At 45.2% G+C, this 15,499-nt stretch overlaps 1 protein-coding gene across 50 annotated transcripts in view; it reads right to left on the reverse strand.

Annotated features, from left to right (window-relative positions):
- LOC123758408 (transcriptional repressor p66-alpha) overlaps positions 1-15,499 on the reverse strand; it is a 137,745-nt gene that overhangs the window by 43,684 nt on the left and 78,562 nt on the right. For all 50 annotated transcript variants that reach the window (XM_069322769.1, XM_069322772.1, XM_069322771.1 and 47 more), the window contains exon 3: positions 7,198-7,406. In XM_069322769.1, the coding sequence (XP_069178870.1) occupies positions 7,198-7,406 (209 nt within the window). The remainder of the gene's footprint in view (positions 1-7,197; positions 7,407-15,499) is intronic.

Here is a 15,499-nt window from a genome sequence, read left to right on the forward strand (position 1 = left end):
GGTTCCGAGTTCGATTCCCGGTGAAGGCATAGACAAATGGGCAATATGTTTCTTTCACCTTGCTGCCCCCGTTACCTAGCAGTAAATAGGTACCCGATTGACAGCTGCTATGGGCTGCTTCCTGGGGGGGGTTGTAACAGAAAGGAGGCCTGGTCGAGGACCAGGCCGCAGGACGCTAAGCCCCAAAATCATCAAGATAACCTCAAGATACCATTGTCATGCCTAGAAAACAGCACTCCTGGAGTCAGTAGCAACACCTTACCAATTATTATAGGAAATAAAGGCCTGTCTGTATTCTGTATTGTATTGTATTGTATTAGCTATCATCTGCAACATGTTGGTCAAAAAGTGAGTTTCCCAATTAACACAACATTGCAAAAATGAGTTAACCAATTACTGTACAGTCCAACCTCAGTTTAATCAACTATATGGGACCGAACCCAACTAGTTGCAGTGAGGGATTTGTTGCAATCACAGTTGCCTCCAGGATGCATCTTCCATAACTTATCGGATAATTTCACTTTGATTAAAATTAAAATTTTCCTATACTGTACAGTAATATTATAAACAACTATCAAATAAACATTTCTGGAAAAAAAATTATCATCTAGCTTATTTCTCATGTCCACAGCCTCAAAACTTTTCTTTCACCAAAGTACGGCCCTGAGTGAACGTAAGCCTTCCCAGCTCACAATGAAAAACCATAGACTGTGGTTTTAAACATCCTCGATAGCTTTCTCAAGAGTCCAACTATTTCTTGTAATGTCGAGTCCTTTAACAAAAATCATTAACAAATGGGATTGGAGCCACATTACGAATTACCATTTATACCCTAATATTTCCCATACTCTATGAACTGATTTTACCGAGATAAACTTTAATTTCAACCTGTCATAAAAGGACAACTACCAAGAGAACAAATCTGTAAAGAGATTTAACTACATACATCTAGGATATTTCCCCACACCCTAGTTTTAAAATCTCATTTTCAAAGGAAAAAGGGGCTATGCTTTACTGAACAAAAACCTCTGCAAATGGATATAAAAACCATGGTTAAAAATATTCTCAGTGGCTTTCCCCTACGGCCCCAACTGTTTTTTATAATGTTGCTGCCATCTATGAACTGGGAACCAATATCCTAAGCACGTCCACACATCCCCCGCTTTGGCGAACTCTTGTTCATCAAATCGGGTGGGAAAATCTGGCATGGAAAATGTGTTCCAACCGGATGTTAACCGAATCGAGGTTCATTGACTGTATTAACCATGTGTCCTTAAGGGGGCAAGAGAGTAGTTCCTAAAAAGTTATTCAATGTCAACCAATATTTTTTGACTAGTTGTATATGAAAAGGGCTGCAATTGTTCCAAGTTTCAGTACTGTAGCCTAAATAGAAAAGGAGATTTTTTTTTTTCAACGAATATTACATTTTCAAATGCTTTGAGACCTTTCACCTTTTCAGATACAATCATTCTATGACACTTTTCTGACACATTTAGCATATAATAAAGGATATTTAGTTAGGGATTTTCCAAAACATGTTTAGTTTTCCTAATACAAATAGTCAAAGTTCCCCCAAAAAAATTATGCAAATATATCATGTTTATTGCTATATATAAAATAGAATCAATAAATGAACTTAGGAAAAAATGCTTCCTACACTTTTTAGAGACAAACGTTACATATAAGGTGCAAGTTTCATGTAAATGGAATAAAAATGAAAGTACCGACTCGAAAGTACCGACTTCGAAAGTACCGAAAGTACAAATGTTACTTGAAAAATAAATCAAAGTCTAAGGTGCTGCCATCTGCGGCTGAGGTTATCTTGTTATCTTGAGATAATTTCGAGGCTTTTAGTGCCCCCGCGGCCCGGTCCTCGACCAGGCCTCCACCCCCAGGAAGCAGCCCGTGACAGCTGACTAACACCCAGGTACCTATTTCACTGCTAGGTAACAGGGGCGTAGGGTGAAAGAAACTCTGCCCATTGTTTCTCGCCGGCGCCTGGGATCGAACCCAGGACCACAGGATCACAAGTCCCGCGTGCTGTCCGCTCGGCCGACCGGCTCCCAAACGGATCGAGGTTGACATCAACCAATTTCTTTCAAAATTGGCACCCTTAGATAGGCTTACGTACAGTCAGGTGTATAAGTTTCGTGCAAATCGTCCAATAAACAAATAAGAAAAATAAAATTGAAAAAAATCTATTTTTTTTAAACTTAATTTTTTTTTAATAAAACTAGTTATATATTTTTTTATATGCTATTGTGATAGCCGAGAGTTGTAGACATGATTTCAGTTGACACTTGTTTGATAATCGTTTTTGACCCTTTTGGAAAATTATTGATACATAATTCAATATTTTTTTCTCCCTTCCTATTTGTGCTACGATGCTGAGACTTGGACCAGATGAAGATCTTTTCATATACAACTCGTCAAAAAAGTTTGATTGAAATCGAACCATTTTCATTATTGACCCTCTTGGTGTCAATTTCAGGGTTTTTGGATCCTCTTGGTGTCAAGGTCAGGGCTTTTGGACCCTCTCTGTGTCAAGGTCAGGGCTTTTGGACCCTCTGTGTCAAGGCCAGGGCTTTTGGACCCTCTTGATGTCAAGGCCAGGGCTTTTGGACCCTCTTGGTGTCAAGGCCAGGGCTTTTGGACCCTCTTGGTGTCAAGGCCAGGGCTTTTGGACCCTCTTGGTGTCAAGGCCAGGGCTTTTGGACCCTCTTGGTGTCAAGGCCAGGGCTTTTGGACCCTCTTGGTGTCAAGGCCAGGGCTTTTGGACCCTCTTGGTGTCAAGGCCAGGGCTTTTGGACCCTCTTGGTGTCAAGGCCAGGGCTTTTGGACCCTCTTGGTGTCAAGGCCAGGGCTTTTGGACCCTCTGTATCAAGGCCAGGGCTTTTGGACCCTCTGTGTCAAGGCCAGGGCTTTTGGACCCTCTTGGTGTCAAGGCCAGGGCTTTTGGACCCTCTTGGTGTCAAGGTCAGGGCTTTTGGACCCTCTTGGTGTCAAGGTCAGGGCTTTTGGACCCTCTTGGTGTCAAGGTCAGGGCTTTTGGACCCTCTTGGTGTCAAGGTCAGGGCTTTTGGACCCTCTTGGTGTCAAGGTCAGGGTTTTTGGACCCTCTTGGTGCCAAGGTCAGGGTTTTTGGACCCTCTTGGTGTCAAGGTCAGGGTTTTTGGACCCTCTTGGTGTCAAGGTCAGGGCTTTTGGACCCTCTTGGTGTCAAGGTCAGGGCTTTTGGACCCTCTCGGTGTCAAGGTCAGGGCTTTTGGACCCTCTTGGTGTCAAGGTCAGGGTTTTTGGACCCTCTTGGTGTCAAGGTCAGGGTTTTTGGACCCTCAAACACATACAAACTTGTTTGTGGGACCATCTAAATGAGAGCTTTACTGACATATACTCAAACCTATTATGCAGGAGATAAACTTCAGGACACATTTATTACCTCTCTATTGTACATAAATGATAATACAGTATGTACTGTATTTGCAAATTCTCATGTGTCAAAAACTATATTTTTGCCAGCCTCACAACTTTATAATAGGCAAAGACATTGATAACAGTAACAAGTTAAATGCAGAATTAGACAAGCATCATAAATGGTTTGCAGCCAACAGACGTTTTTCTTTAAGATTTTCGCAGTTTGATCGCTCACTGTGCCCGACCATAAACATTATGGACCTCTCAAGGCCTTGCTCTATGACGCCTAATATGTTCATATTTTTATATTTTTATTCTAGATATTTCAGGGGTTATAACTATAAATTGTGTCTCAAAAAGTTTGAACATGAATGCTTTAGTGTACAGATGCAAAACGAAATGTGCATAGTTTATGCGCGACTGCTGAACATATGAATGTTCATTAACATTTTAACGTTCCTATTTTTCAACAAAAATATATAAAAAATATGGAAATGTAACCACATGTTTGGTCTATACAGCAATAAAAAGACTATAGATAACTTTCATACTTTTCTGTCAGGCAATTTGCAAAGAAGAGAACACACACAGAGCATTGGTTTGTCCCCCGATAAGCTCTACCCAAGTTCTGCTGAAGAAACTAGTCTGAATAACATGTCTTAGCATCATCGGAATGCTAAGCCTTTGTTTAGCGTGGACTCTGATCCTCAGAACTGTCTCATGGAACCCTAAAGGCAACATTTGACAGTACCTCAACCGACTGTTGGTATAATTGCAGCAGAAAGATCAGAGAATTATTTGTACATGACGTATTGTACCTTTGTGAAGCATTTAAAGAGTTGCAATTCAAAGTGAGGTCATCAGGTCGGAGGGCACAAAGTGAGGTCAGAGAAGCACTGTTCAAGATATGTTCAAGTTGTGAATCATGTGTGAACTTTTTGTCATTCATAAACAATGGGTTTGAAGGCTGGATTAACGACCATTTGGCCTTTGTTGATAAGGATGGGATGAAATTGTCATTCTCAGAAAAACAACTCTGGTTTACAAGCCACAACTCATAACTTGCCTTTACCATCTACAATATGTGCACAGCATCTGCAATCAGAACTAAACTGCACTCATAACCACAAGATGTGTACATAAAGCCTTTAATACTGTAACCCCGCGATTATCCGGGATTCAAACATCCGGAAAACGCCCTTATACGGCCAAAATCGTGATTGGATAAAGTTATCACAATATCCGGCCAAAATGGCCACAGGAACCGGATAAAAGCTGGTTTGGCCGGATGAAAATACGACCATACCGTATTAATCCCGTCTGTGGCTCTAGACGCACTGTGGAGGAGGGGGTGGGGTGGGTGGGTGGTGTTGGGAGGGTGGAAGGGGAGCGTCAGGAGGGACCACCTGGGTACAGGAATTACCATTAATTTTAGAACAATTAATCATAGCCAAAAACAAATGAAATAAGTACTAGTAATTATGTAATAACAAATAAATAAGTTTCCTAAAAGCAATGTGCACAGGCTGAAGTTTCCTTCAAAAATATTGTGAACTTTTTCCTCCTGGCGGCCTACGTAACGTGTTATAGCTGCCCCACCCCAAGTGGACCCGTCCAACACTGGTCAACCCATGTGCGTCTGTCCCTCGTGTTATACACAGTGCTGCGCCATTAGTGAAATATTTTTTTACATAACTTTTTTATTTTCATAGTAACTTTGAACAATTTTGGCCAAGACTATGTCTGGTAGCAGCATCAATCGTTCTGGAAGTGTTAAGAGGAAGAAGATTGTCCTAGCAATTAAAGACAAGTTACGTGTTGTTCAACCAGTGAGGCGTCACAGGCAGCCAAGCGCCTTCAACAAGTGAGGCGCTACAGGCAAGCCAAGCGCTTTCAACAAGTGAGGCTTCACAGGCAAGTCAAGCGCCTTCAACAAGTGAGGCGCAAGCAAGCGCCTTTAACAAGTGAGGCGTCACAGGCAAGCCAGGCGCCTTCAACAAGTGAGGCCTCACAGGCAACCCAAATGCCTTTAACCAGTGAGGCTTCAGCAGCTGGCAGTCAAAACTAACTTAGCTTATGAACTGTACAGTAATTTTAAGTGTTAATTTTAGTGTTGTGTTAGTATAGGTTACGTAAATTAAGAATTTTTAACTTCAAGATGTGTGGCATCAATCAAGAAGACGAACACCAGCAAGGTAAGTTGAGGTTTCTAGTTGAATATTTAATAATTGTATGTGGCAAGGCAATTCAAATTAGGTTGTTTGTAGTATAAAAATAGTTGGAAATGGTCACTTTTGGACTCATAGGTGAAAAAGTACCATTATCCGAAAAATGTGATAATCCGGCTGGGGGTCCTTCCCATATAGTCCGGATGATCGAGTGGAGACAGTATCTCTATGACGGCTTGGTCTACAAGCTATCAGACAAAAGTATCACTATTCAACCATTCAACACATGACTCAATCAATGATCCCAGGTTCAATTCTTATGTGGGACAGAAAGGGTTGGGGACATTTCCTCTAACCTGATGCCTCTGTTTACCTAGCAGTAAATACATATCTGGGAGTTGAGCAACTGCACGATTTGCATGCTGTGGAATGTCAGTGGTTAGCCTATAGCAAATGAAAAACTATGTCAGTTTTCAAATTACACTCAATAGATCTGTTACCAGCATGTTTCAAAGCTCTAGTGTAATACTTGTTAAACATGGTTTATTTTTAGGGGAGGGGGGGGGGGGCCAAAGGGAGGGATGCGCGAGAGGGTTCAACATTTCTACCTGCCGAAGGACATAACACAAATATGTTTTGATATATGCTGAAAATTTACTTTATGATTTATTGAAATTTCTGACATACAGCTAGGCAGTTCAATTTTCTTTTTGTATAAAGTCAAACAGAAATTATGAGAGCTCACGGACACATCATTAAAAGATGAACCATGCAATCTAATTTTGCAAAACAATGGATTGAAATTAAAAATGGATTAGTTTCCTCTAAAAATGCAAATAAATGCTTTTTACTATAGTCCAAACAACAGTTGGGTTGTAACTGATATGTGTGTCTCTGTGGGCTGCTTCAAGCAACAGCCTTTTAGATCAAGTTATCACAAGAAAGGCCTCACCCCCAGGCTGGGTTTGGAGAGAACAACAACTCCCTGAATAAGACTCCTAGTAAGTAAATTCCTAGGTCAAACTAACTACACACACTCCTTCCAGTTGGTTTGTTGGGACTCCAACTAAAACTGGAGTGATAAGGTACATGCCCCCCAGAGCTATAGCTGCCTCTAACCCATCAACAATAACAACCATCACTCGCCTTCCAACCCACATCACTGCCTTTTTTTTTTTTATAACGCATTATGATTTTTCCTGATTATGACTGGAGAAGTTCCAACAATTTTTCCATTTTTACCTTTGGCCCCCACAGCCTTGCTAAGGTTTATTTCCTAATCTTAAGCATTCAAAGCCACTACCCCAAATTATTTGTCCATACATTTCCATTAAAAAAATTATAAATTTATCTTACTACTCTTAAAACAATGATAGGTACAAGGTGGTCACAGTGTCTTTCATGAGTGCAAACTTAAAAATATAAAGATTTGTCAATAACCACGAATAATTTTTGCCCCCCAGACCAACAACCAGGAGGCCTAGTCACAAGACCGTGGTGCAGGGACATTGATCACCACAACCAACATATGGGAAACATACGGTAATGTAGGGATCCATACCTAAATAACCGTTACATTAACAGCCAATGAGGAAATCGTGGAAATGTAACTCACCTTCTCTATGTCTTTTGTTAGATGCTGGAACATTGCCAGAAAGGTCCATAACAGTACTGGAATTCTCAAGTTCACTTTCTCCTTCTCTGGACTCTTGAACACCACTATGAACTCCACTATCCTCCTGCTCCTCCCCAGCCTCTTCAGACGTCAATGACCCGTTGTTCACTGCACTCAGTTCACTTCCCTCTTCTTCTTCATCACCCCGCCTTAAAAGAAAATGAGTAGACATTAACACTTTGCAAAATCATGCAACAAGAAAAAAAAAAGTACATTGGAAAACAATCAGAAAGGCAAGGTCCAAGAATTAACAGCTCTATTACGCATGCACAAATAGGTGAATCCTCTCACTCGCACACACAATAGGTTATGAAACTAGACGGGGTGCCACAGGGATCAGTGGTAGCCCCAATACTGTTAATTATCAAATATCTATAACCTGCCAAAGGGAATATAGCTACAGGAAGGTGGTGCAAAAGTCCTCAATTGAATCAAGGATCTAAGATAGCATCATCCTTGAGCACGACCTGGACTAACTACCTATCTCTTCTTGGCTATGGAAAACAATCTTACTATTGCCCAGTCTCTGACCGGGTTTCCCGGTTGATGGTCTTGTCAACTAGGCTGTTAGACCCATTGCTTCATCAGGTAGCCTTTGGAGGCACTTAGTTAACTAGCTAGTCGGTGTTCCAAAAGAGAATTAGACATGTTCCCCAAGTACAGAGGGAGTGTTGGAAAGTCTTGGGCGCATAATGTTGATAGCAGTCTCTCAGCACACCTATTGCACCTCTACTTTTTAATGGGGCTATTCAGTACTTCCTGCCTGGTCTCATGACAGCTATTTTTATGTGCAGATTTAGAACCAGAACCTTTAATAGTGTATTTTCCAAGATTAAATTATTTTGCCCCTCTCTTGTCTACGTTCTAGAGAATACAGATTTAAACACTAAGCTGTCCCAATAACTTACATGTTTTATTGAATGTATTTGGGTAGAATAGGACTTTTGCACATTCTCCGGGTCAGCAGTTTCTCCAGCTTTAAATAGAGCTCTAGGTGTGCAACAATATTCCACTTTGAGACCACTAGTGTCTACAAAAGTATAACTGCTCTGGTATCTTGTTTGAAAGGTTCTTGTTATCCAACTTGGCATTTTGGGGGAAGGCAATTGTGACGGCTACTTTATTGTGCTTGGTAATACTTACCAAACTTTCGGTAACTTGGTTTGGTTTGTGTTTGGTTTGGGAAGTGACTGGGCGACGGTTTCCGGCCCGGAAAACAGCGGTCACCGGAGAACAAAAACCACCAGTCCCAAAAGAAATATCACGCTGCACCGTGTGAAACAAAGACCTTAAGGCTGTTCCCCCCATAACATTAGGGGGGAAACACCCCCAACACTTAAGGCCATGCAATCAGCCCGTCTTGCTAAGGTTTACCATTGTCAAGAGACTGTCGTACTAAAGTGGCCTTATCCTAACCCAACACAGAACCCAAAACAGAAAACGGAACAGTGCGTCAATTTTGCGAGCCGCTTCCATTTACTGACACGACGATATGTTTGCCTAAGGTAAAGTACAGTATAGGTCAAAATGCGACGTTCTGTTTGGCGCTACCGAAGGCCTATCATGTTTTAAAGGGCAACCCACGTGGCCTTGTGTCTCTGGAATTCACAGTCTACACTCACCAGGTCTAACTGTTTCCCCTCATAGTCCGTAGGCCTTGTGCCTGCCTCTTTTTCCTAGACCAAATTTATCTCAAGCCTGCTGTCATCACATGAGAGATCAGTGGCCGCAAGCTGTCAAAACATTAATTAAGGACCACCAGATACCAGTTGCTGATCAGAGCCTCGGCACATTAAGGACACTCATTCACGCCTCCCCCCCCTTCCCTAACACATCCCCCTCCCCATGCAACACATTCTACACAAGCTAATTCAAACGGCCTATCCAGTTATACATACGCACCCATCAGTGTTGTATTAAGTATTGGTAAGGTTTAAACAGTTTTAAATTCAAGTGGGGAGAGTGACGGGGCGGGTGAGAGTGACGGGGCGGGTGAGAGTGACGGGGCGGGTGAGAGTGACGGGGCGGGTGAGAGTGACGGGGCGGGTGAGAGTGACGGGGCGGGTGAGAGTGACGGGGCGGGTGAGAGTGACAGGGCGGGTGAGAGTGACAGGGCGGGTGAGAGTGACGGGGCGGGTGTGAGTGACGGGGCGGGTGAGAGTGACGGGGCGGGTGAGAGTGACGGGGCGGGTGTGAGTGACGGGGCGGGTGTGAGTGACGGGGCGGGTGTGAGTGACGGGGCGGGTGTGAGTGACGGGGCGGGTGTGAGTGACGGGGCGGGTGTGAGTGACGGGGCGGGTGTGAGTGACGGGGCGGGTGTGAGTGACGGGGCGGGTGTGAGTGACGGGGCGGGTGTGAGTGACGGGGCGGGTGTGAGTGACGGGGCGGGTGTGAGTGAGGGGGGGGGTGAGTGAGGGGGGGGGGTGAGTGAGGGGGGGGGTGAGTGAGGGGGGGGGGGGGGTGAGTGAGGGGGGGGTGAGTGAGGGGGGGGTGAGTGAGGGGGGGGGTGAGTGAGGGGGGGGGGGGGTGAGTGAGGGGGGGGGGGGTGAGTGAGGGGGGGGGTGAGTGAGGGGGGGGGGGTGAGGGGGGGGGTGAGTGAGGGGGGGGGTGAGTGAGGGGGGGGGTGAGTGAGGGGGGGGGGTGAGTGAGGGGGGGGTGAGTGAGGGGGGGGGTGAGTGAGGGGGGGGGTGAGTGAGGGGGGGGGGGTGAGTGAGGGGGGGGTGAGTGAGGGGGGGGTGAGTGAGGGGGGGGTGAGTGAGGGGGGGGTGAGTGAGGGGGGGGTGAGTGAGGGGGGGTGAGTGAGGGGGGGGGGGGGTGAGTGAGGGGGGGGGGTGAGTGAGGGGGGGTGAGTAAGGGGGGGTGAGTGAGGGGGGGGGTGAGTGAGGGGGGGTGAGTGAGGGGGGGTGAGTGAGGGGGGGTGAGTGAGAGGGGGGGTGAGTGAGAGGGGGGGTGAGTGAGAGGGGGGGTGAGTGAGAGGGGGGGGTGAGTGAGAGGGGGGGGTGAGTGAGAGGGGGGGGGTGAGAGAGGGGGGGTGAGAGAGGGGGGGTGAGTGAGAGGGGGGGTGAGTGAGAGGGGGGGGGTGAGTGAGAGGGGGGGTGAGTGAGAGGGGGGTGAGTGAGAGGGGGGGTGAGTGAGAGGGGGGTGAGTGAGAGAGGGGGGATGAGTGAGAGAGGGGGGATGAGTGAGAGAGGGGGGATGAGTGAGAGGGGGGGGTGAGTGAGAGGGGGGGGTGAGTGAGAGGGGGGGTGAGTGAGAGGGGGGGTGAGTGAGAGGGGGGATGAGTGAGAGGGGGGATGAGTGAGAGGGGGGATGAGTGAGAGGGGGGATGAGTGAGAGGGGGGATGAGTGAGAGGGGGGATGAGTGAGAGGGGGGTGAGTGAGAGGGGGGTGAGTGAGAGGGGGGATGAGTGAGAGGGGGGATGAGTGAGAGGGGGGATGAGTGAGGGGGGGGTGAGTGAGAGGGGGGGGGGGTGAGTGAGAGGAGGGGGGGGGTGAGTGAGAGGGGGGGTGAGTGAGAGGGGGGGTGAGTGAGAGGGGGGATGAGTGAGAGGGGGGGTGAGTGAGAGGGGGGGTGAGTGAGAGGGGGGGATGAGTGAGAGGGGGGATGAGTGAGAGGGGGGATGAGTGAGAGGGGGGATGAGTGAGAGGGGGGATGAGTGAGAGGGGGGATGAGTGAGAGGGGGGATGAGTGAGAGGGGGGATGAGTGAGAGGGGGGATGAGTGAGAGGGGGGATGAGTGAGAGGGGGGGATGGAGTTAAATATTTATAAAGAAATGCAAAGTGCCAGTAGCACAGGCACTCAGTATAGTGTGGAGGAAGAGCTTGGACACGGGGGAGATACCAGATGCACTTAAAGCAGCAGACATAGCCCCTCTACACAAGGGAGGGAGCAAAGCATTGGCAAAGAATTATAGACCAGTTGAACTAACGTCCCACATAATAAAAGTATTTGAGAGAGTGATCAGGAGTCAGGTCACTAGTTTCATGGAAACCAATGACCTCCACAACCCAGGCCAACATGGATTTAGAGCAGGAAGATCATGCCTCTCACAGCTACTTGAGCATTATGACAAAATCACTGAGGCATTAGAAGAAAACCAAAATGCAGATGTGGTACATACGGATTTCACAAAGGCATTCGACAAATGTGACCATGGAGTGATAGCACACAAAATGAGGTCAATGGGAATAACTGGTAAAGTAGGACGCTGGATACTCAGTTTTCTGTCGAACAGAACACAGTAACAGTCAACCATATAAAATCGACTCCAAGCGCAGTTAAAAGCTCGGTACCTCAGGGTACAGTCCTTGCACCACTGCTTTTCCTTATTCTCATATCAGATATAGACTCAAATATAAGTCACAGCTTCGTATCATCCTTTGCATTTGACACAAAAATCAGCATGAAAATTACCTCTGCTAAAGATATTGAAAACCTACAAGCTGATATTAATAAAGTTTTCGACTGGGCAGCAGAAAATAACATGATGTTTAACAGTGATAAATTCCAGGTACTCAGGTACGGTAAAAATGAGGACCTTAAACATAATACAGGGTACAAAACACAATCAAATCTGCCCATAGTAGGAAAACAGCATGTAAAGGATTTGGGAATAATGATGTCTGACGACCTAACGTTTAGGGAGCATAACCAAGCAAATATTGCGTCGGCCAGACGTTATGTGGGGGTGAGCAAGGATGGTTGTGGGGAGGGAGGGAGAGTGAGCAAGGAGAGTTGTGGGAAGGGAGGGAGGGAGAGTGAGCAAGGAGAGTTGTGGGAAGGGAGGGAGGGAGAGTGAGCAAGGAGAGTTGTGGGAAGGGAGGGAGGGAGAGTGAGCAAGGAGAGTTGTGGGAAGGGAGGGAGGGAGAGTGAGCAAGGAGAGTTGTGGGAAGGGAGGGAGGGAGAGTGAGCAAGGAGAGTTGTGGGTCGAGTAATCAAATATGAAATCTTCAATATATTAAAGTCCATCAGTGATAAAAGTGAAACAGCTGTTGGGAACGGTCGCCAAACCAAGTCCGGGAATTCTCATATGGAGGAATTAATTTGCATACTAATACGCCTAAAAAAAATAAGGCGTTTCAGGAGCGGACCGCAGCCAGATGAACATACGAGGCTCGCGTTTATGACCACACTCTTACCTGGAGCATACCTGGAGTGTGTTTCGGGAGTTGTTCTACTCCCCGAGCCCGGCCCGAGGCCAGGCTCGACTTATGATAAACTTGGTCCACCAGGCTGTTGCTTAGAGTGGCCCGCAGGCCCACACATCCACTGCAGCCTGGTTGGTCCGGCACTTTGTGCAAGAACTTATATAAGCGCCTCTTTAATAATACTTCCACCTTTGTTCCAGCAATATGTTTAATGCTCAACCCGTCCTCGACTCAAGTCCATTACACCCACCGGTCAACCCAACACGCATTCACATTTGTTTACATATACTGTTCCTTCAAAAATGGGAATTTTCTCAAATAAAATTATTATTATTATTATTATTAATATTATTATTATATATTAGCATATTGTGCATATTTAGGCACAGGTCAGGTGTTTAGGTTCTGTTGGCGATTATTTGCATTTGTAGTACGTGGGTGAAGTATTTATAGCTTGTGATTCGAACACCAGTCGTCAGTGAAGCACTTGTTCCGGAAGTGTTCGAACGTCAGCAGTTGTGAGTCGTGTGTAAACAGTTTGTCATTCATAAACATCTGGGGGTTGGCGGGTGCATGGAATCACTTTTGGGTGTTTGTTTGGAGGATAGGCTGGATGTTCAGACAACTTGCTCTGAACACATAATGAACGTTTCAATGAAGCCTCTGAGTTCCCCACATACGGTTTCAAGAATCGTTTCAAGCTTCGTATGGATTTGAGAGCATTATCAACATCAATTACCAAATGGGTTTCCTTCAAAGAAAACAATGCTCTATGTAAATAACATCAATATACTAGTGGATAAAAGGACATAACAAAGGGGATAAACAACATAAACAATGGGGATAAACATAAACAAAGGGGATAAACATAAACAAAGGGGATAAACATAAACAAAGGGGATAAACAACAAACAAAGGGGATAAACAACAAACAAAGGGGATAAACAACATAAACAAAGGGGATAAACATAAACAATGGGGATAAACATAAACAAAGGGGATAAACATAAACAAAGGGGATAAACATAAACAAAGGGGATAAACATAAACAAAGGGGATAAACATAAACAAAGGGGATAAACAACATAAACAATGGGGATAAACATAAACAAAGGGGATAAACATAAACAAAGGGGATAAACATAAACAAAGGGGATAAACAACAAACAAAGGGGATAAACAACAAACAAAGGGGATAAACAACATAAACAAAGGGGATAAACATAAACAATGGGGATAAACATAAACAAAGGGGATAAACAACATAAACAAAGGGGATAAACAACATAAACAAAGGGGATAAACAACATAAACAAAGGGGATAAACAACATAAACAAAGGGGATAAACATAAACAAAGGGGATAAACAACATAAACAAAGGGGATAAACAACATAAACAAAGGGGATAAACAACATAAACAAAGGGGATAAACAACATAAACAAAGGGGATAAACATAAACAAAGGGGATAAACAACATAAACAAAGGGGATAAACATAAACAAAGGGGATAAACAACATAAACAAAGGGGATAAACAACAAACAAAGGGGATAAACAACATAAACAAAGGGGATAAACAACAAACAAAGGGGATAAACAACAAACAAAGGGGATAAACAACATAAACAATGGGGATAAACAACATAAACAAAGGGGATAAACAACATAAACAAAGGGGATAAACATAAACAAAGGGGATAAACAACAAACAAAGGGGATAAACATAAACAAAGGGGATAAACAACATAAACAAAGGGGATAAACAACAAAGGGGATAAACAACATAAACAAAGGGGATAAACAATCCGCGTCAGGGTTGCACTATTCAAATCACTTGTGCTGTCCCCCTCACTTGCCCCTTCAGAGCAGGAGAGATTGCTGAAGCAAGGGGCAATACAGAGAACATATACGGTATACCTATCTTGTGGTTACCTTGCGCTGATTCCGGGGCTTAGCGTCCCCGCGGCCCGGTCCTCGACCAGGCCTCCTTGTTGCTGGACTGATCAACCAGGCTGTTGGACGCAGCTGCTCGCAGCCTGACGTATGAGTCACAGCCTGGTTGATCAGGTATCCTTTGGAGGTGCTTATCCAGTTCTCTCTTGAACACTGTGAGGGGTCGGCCAGTTATGCCCCTTATGTGTAGTGGAAGCGTGTTGAACAGTCTCGGGCCTCTGATGTTGATAGAGTTCTCTCAGAGTACCTGTTGCACCTCTGCTCTTCAACGGGGGTATTCTGCACATCCTGCCATGTCTTCTGGTCTCATGTGATGTTATTTCTGTGTGCAGGTTTGGGACCAGCCCCTCTACTATTGTCCACGTGTAAAGTATTATGTATCTCTCTCGCCTGCGCTCAAAGGAATACAGATTTCAATCCTGGCATGCCAGGATGTGCAAACTACCCCTGTTGAAAACCAGAGGTGCAATAGGCACGCTGAGGGAGAACTATCAACATGAAGGGCCCAAGACTTTTCAACACTCCCGCTACACTTAAGAAGCATAACTAGCCGGCCTCGCACAGTGTTAGAGAGAGAACTCGACAAACATTTCCGAAGAATGTCTGATCAACCAGGCTGTGATTCACACGTCAGGCTGCCAACAACCGCGTCCAACAACCTGGGTGACCAGACGACCAACTGGGAGGCCTAGTCGGAGACCGGGCCTCTCATTTCAAATCACATCTCCCACATCCCAAATCACACGTCATAAAGATTTTTATGATGTGTGATGTTAGTGCTATCGGTCTGTAATTTTTTGCCTCCGCCTTATTTCATCCTTTACGGAGTGGCGTTATCTCTGCTGTTTTTAGTGTCAGGGATAACGCCAGTATCTAGGCTCCGTCTCCAAAGAATGTGAAGGGCCTGCGATAGTGGTTTTTTTTTTAGTTCTTTGATATAGAGTTCCAAGAATCAGGGCCTGGTGCAGGGTGCATAGGCATACTGTCTATGACTTCTTCAAAATCCAGTGGGGATAGGGTGACGTCTGATATATGATTTGATGTTGGCATCACATCCATGAAAAGCTGTGTTTAGTGGCTCGCTGAAAACAGTCATACTGATTCCTCAGTATTTCGCTCATTTCTTTGTTGTCACCAGT

Source organism: Procambarus clarkii, chromosome 11, assembly GCF_040958095.1.
Source record: "Procambarus clarkii isolate CNS0578487 chromosome 11, FALCON_Pclarkii_2.0, whole genome shotgun sequence".
NCBI lineage: Eukaryota > Metazoa > Arthropoda > Malacostraca > Decapoda > Cambaridae > Procambarus > Procambarus clarkii.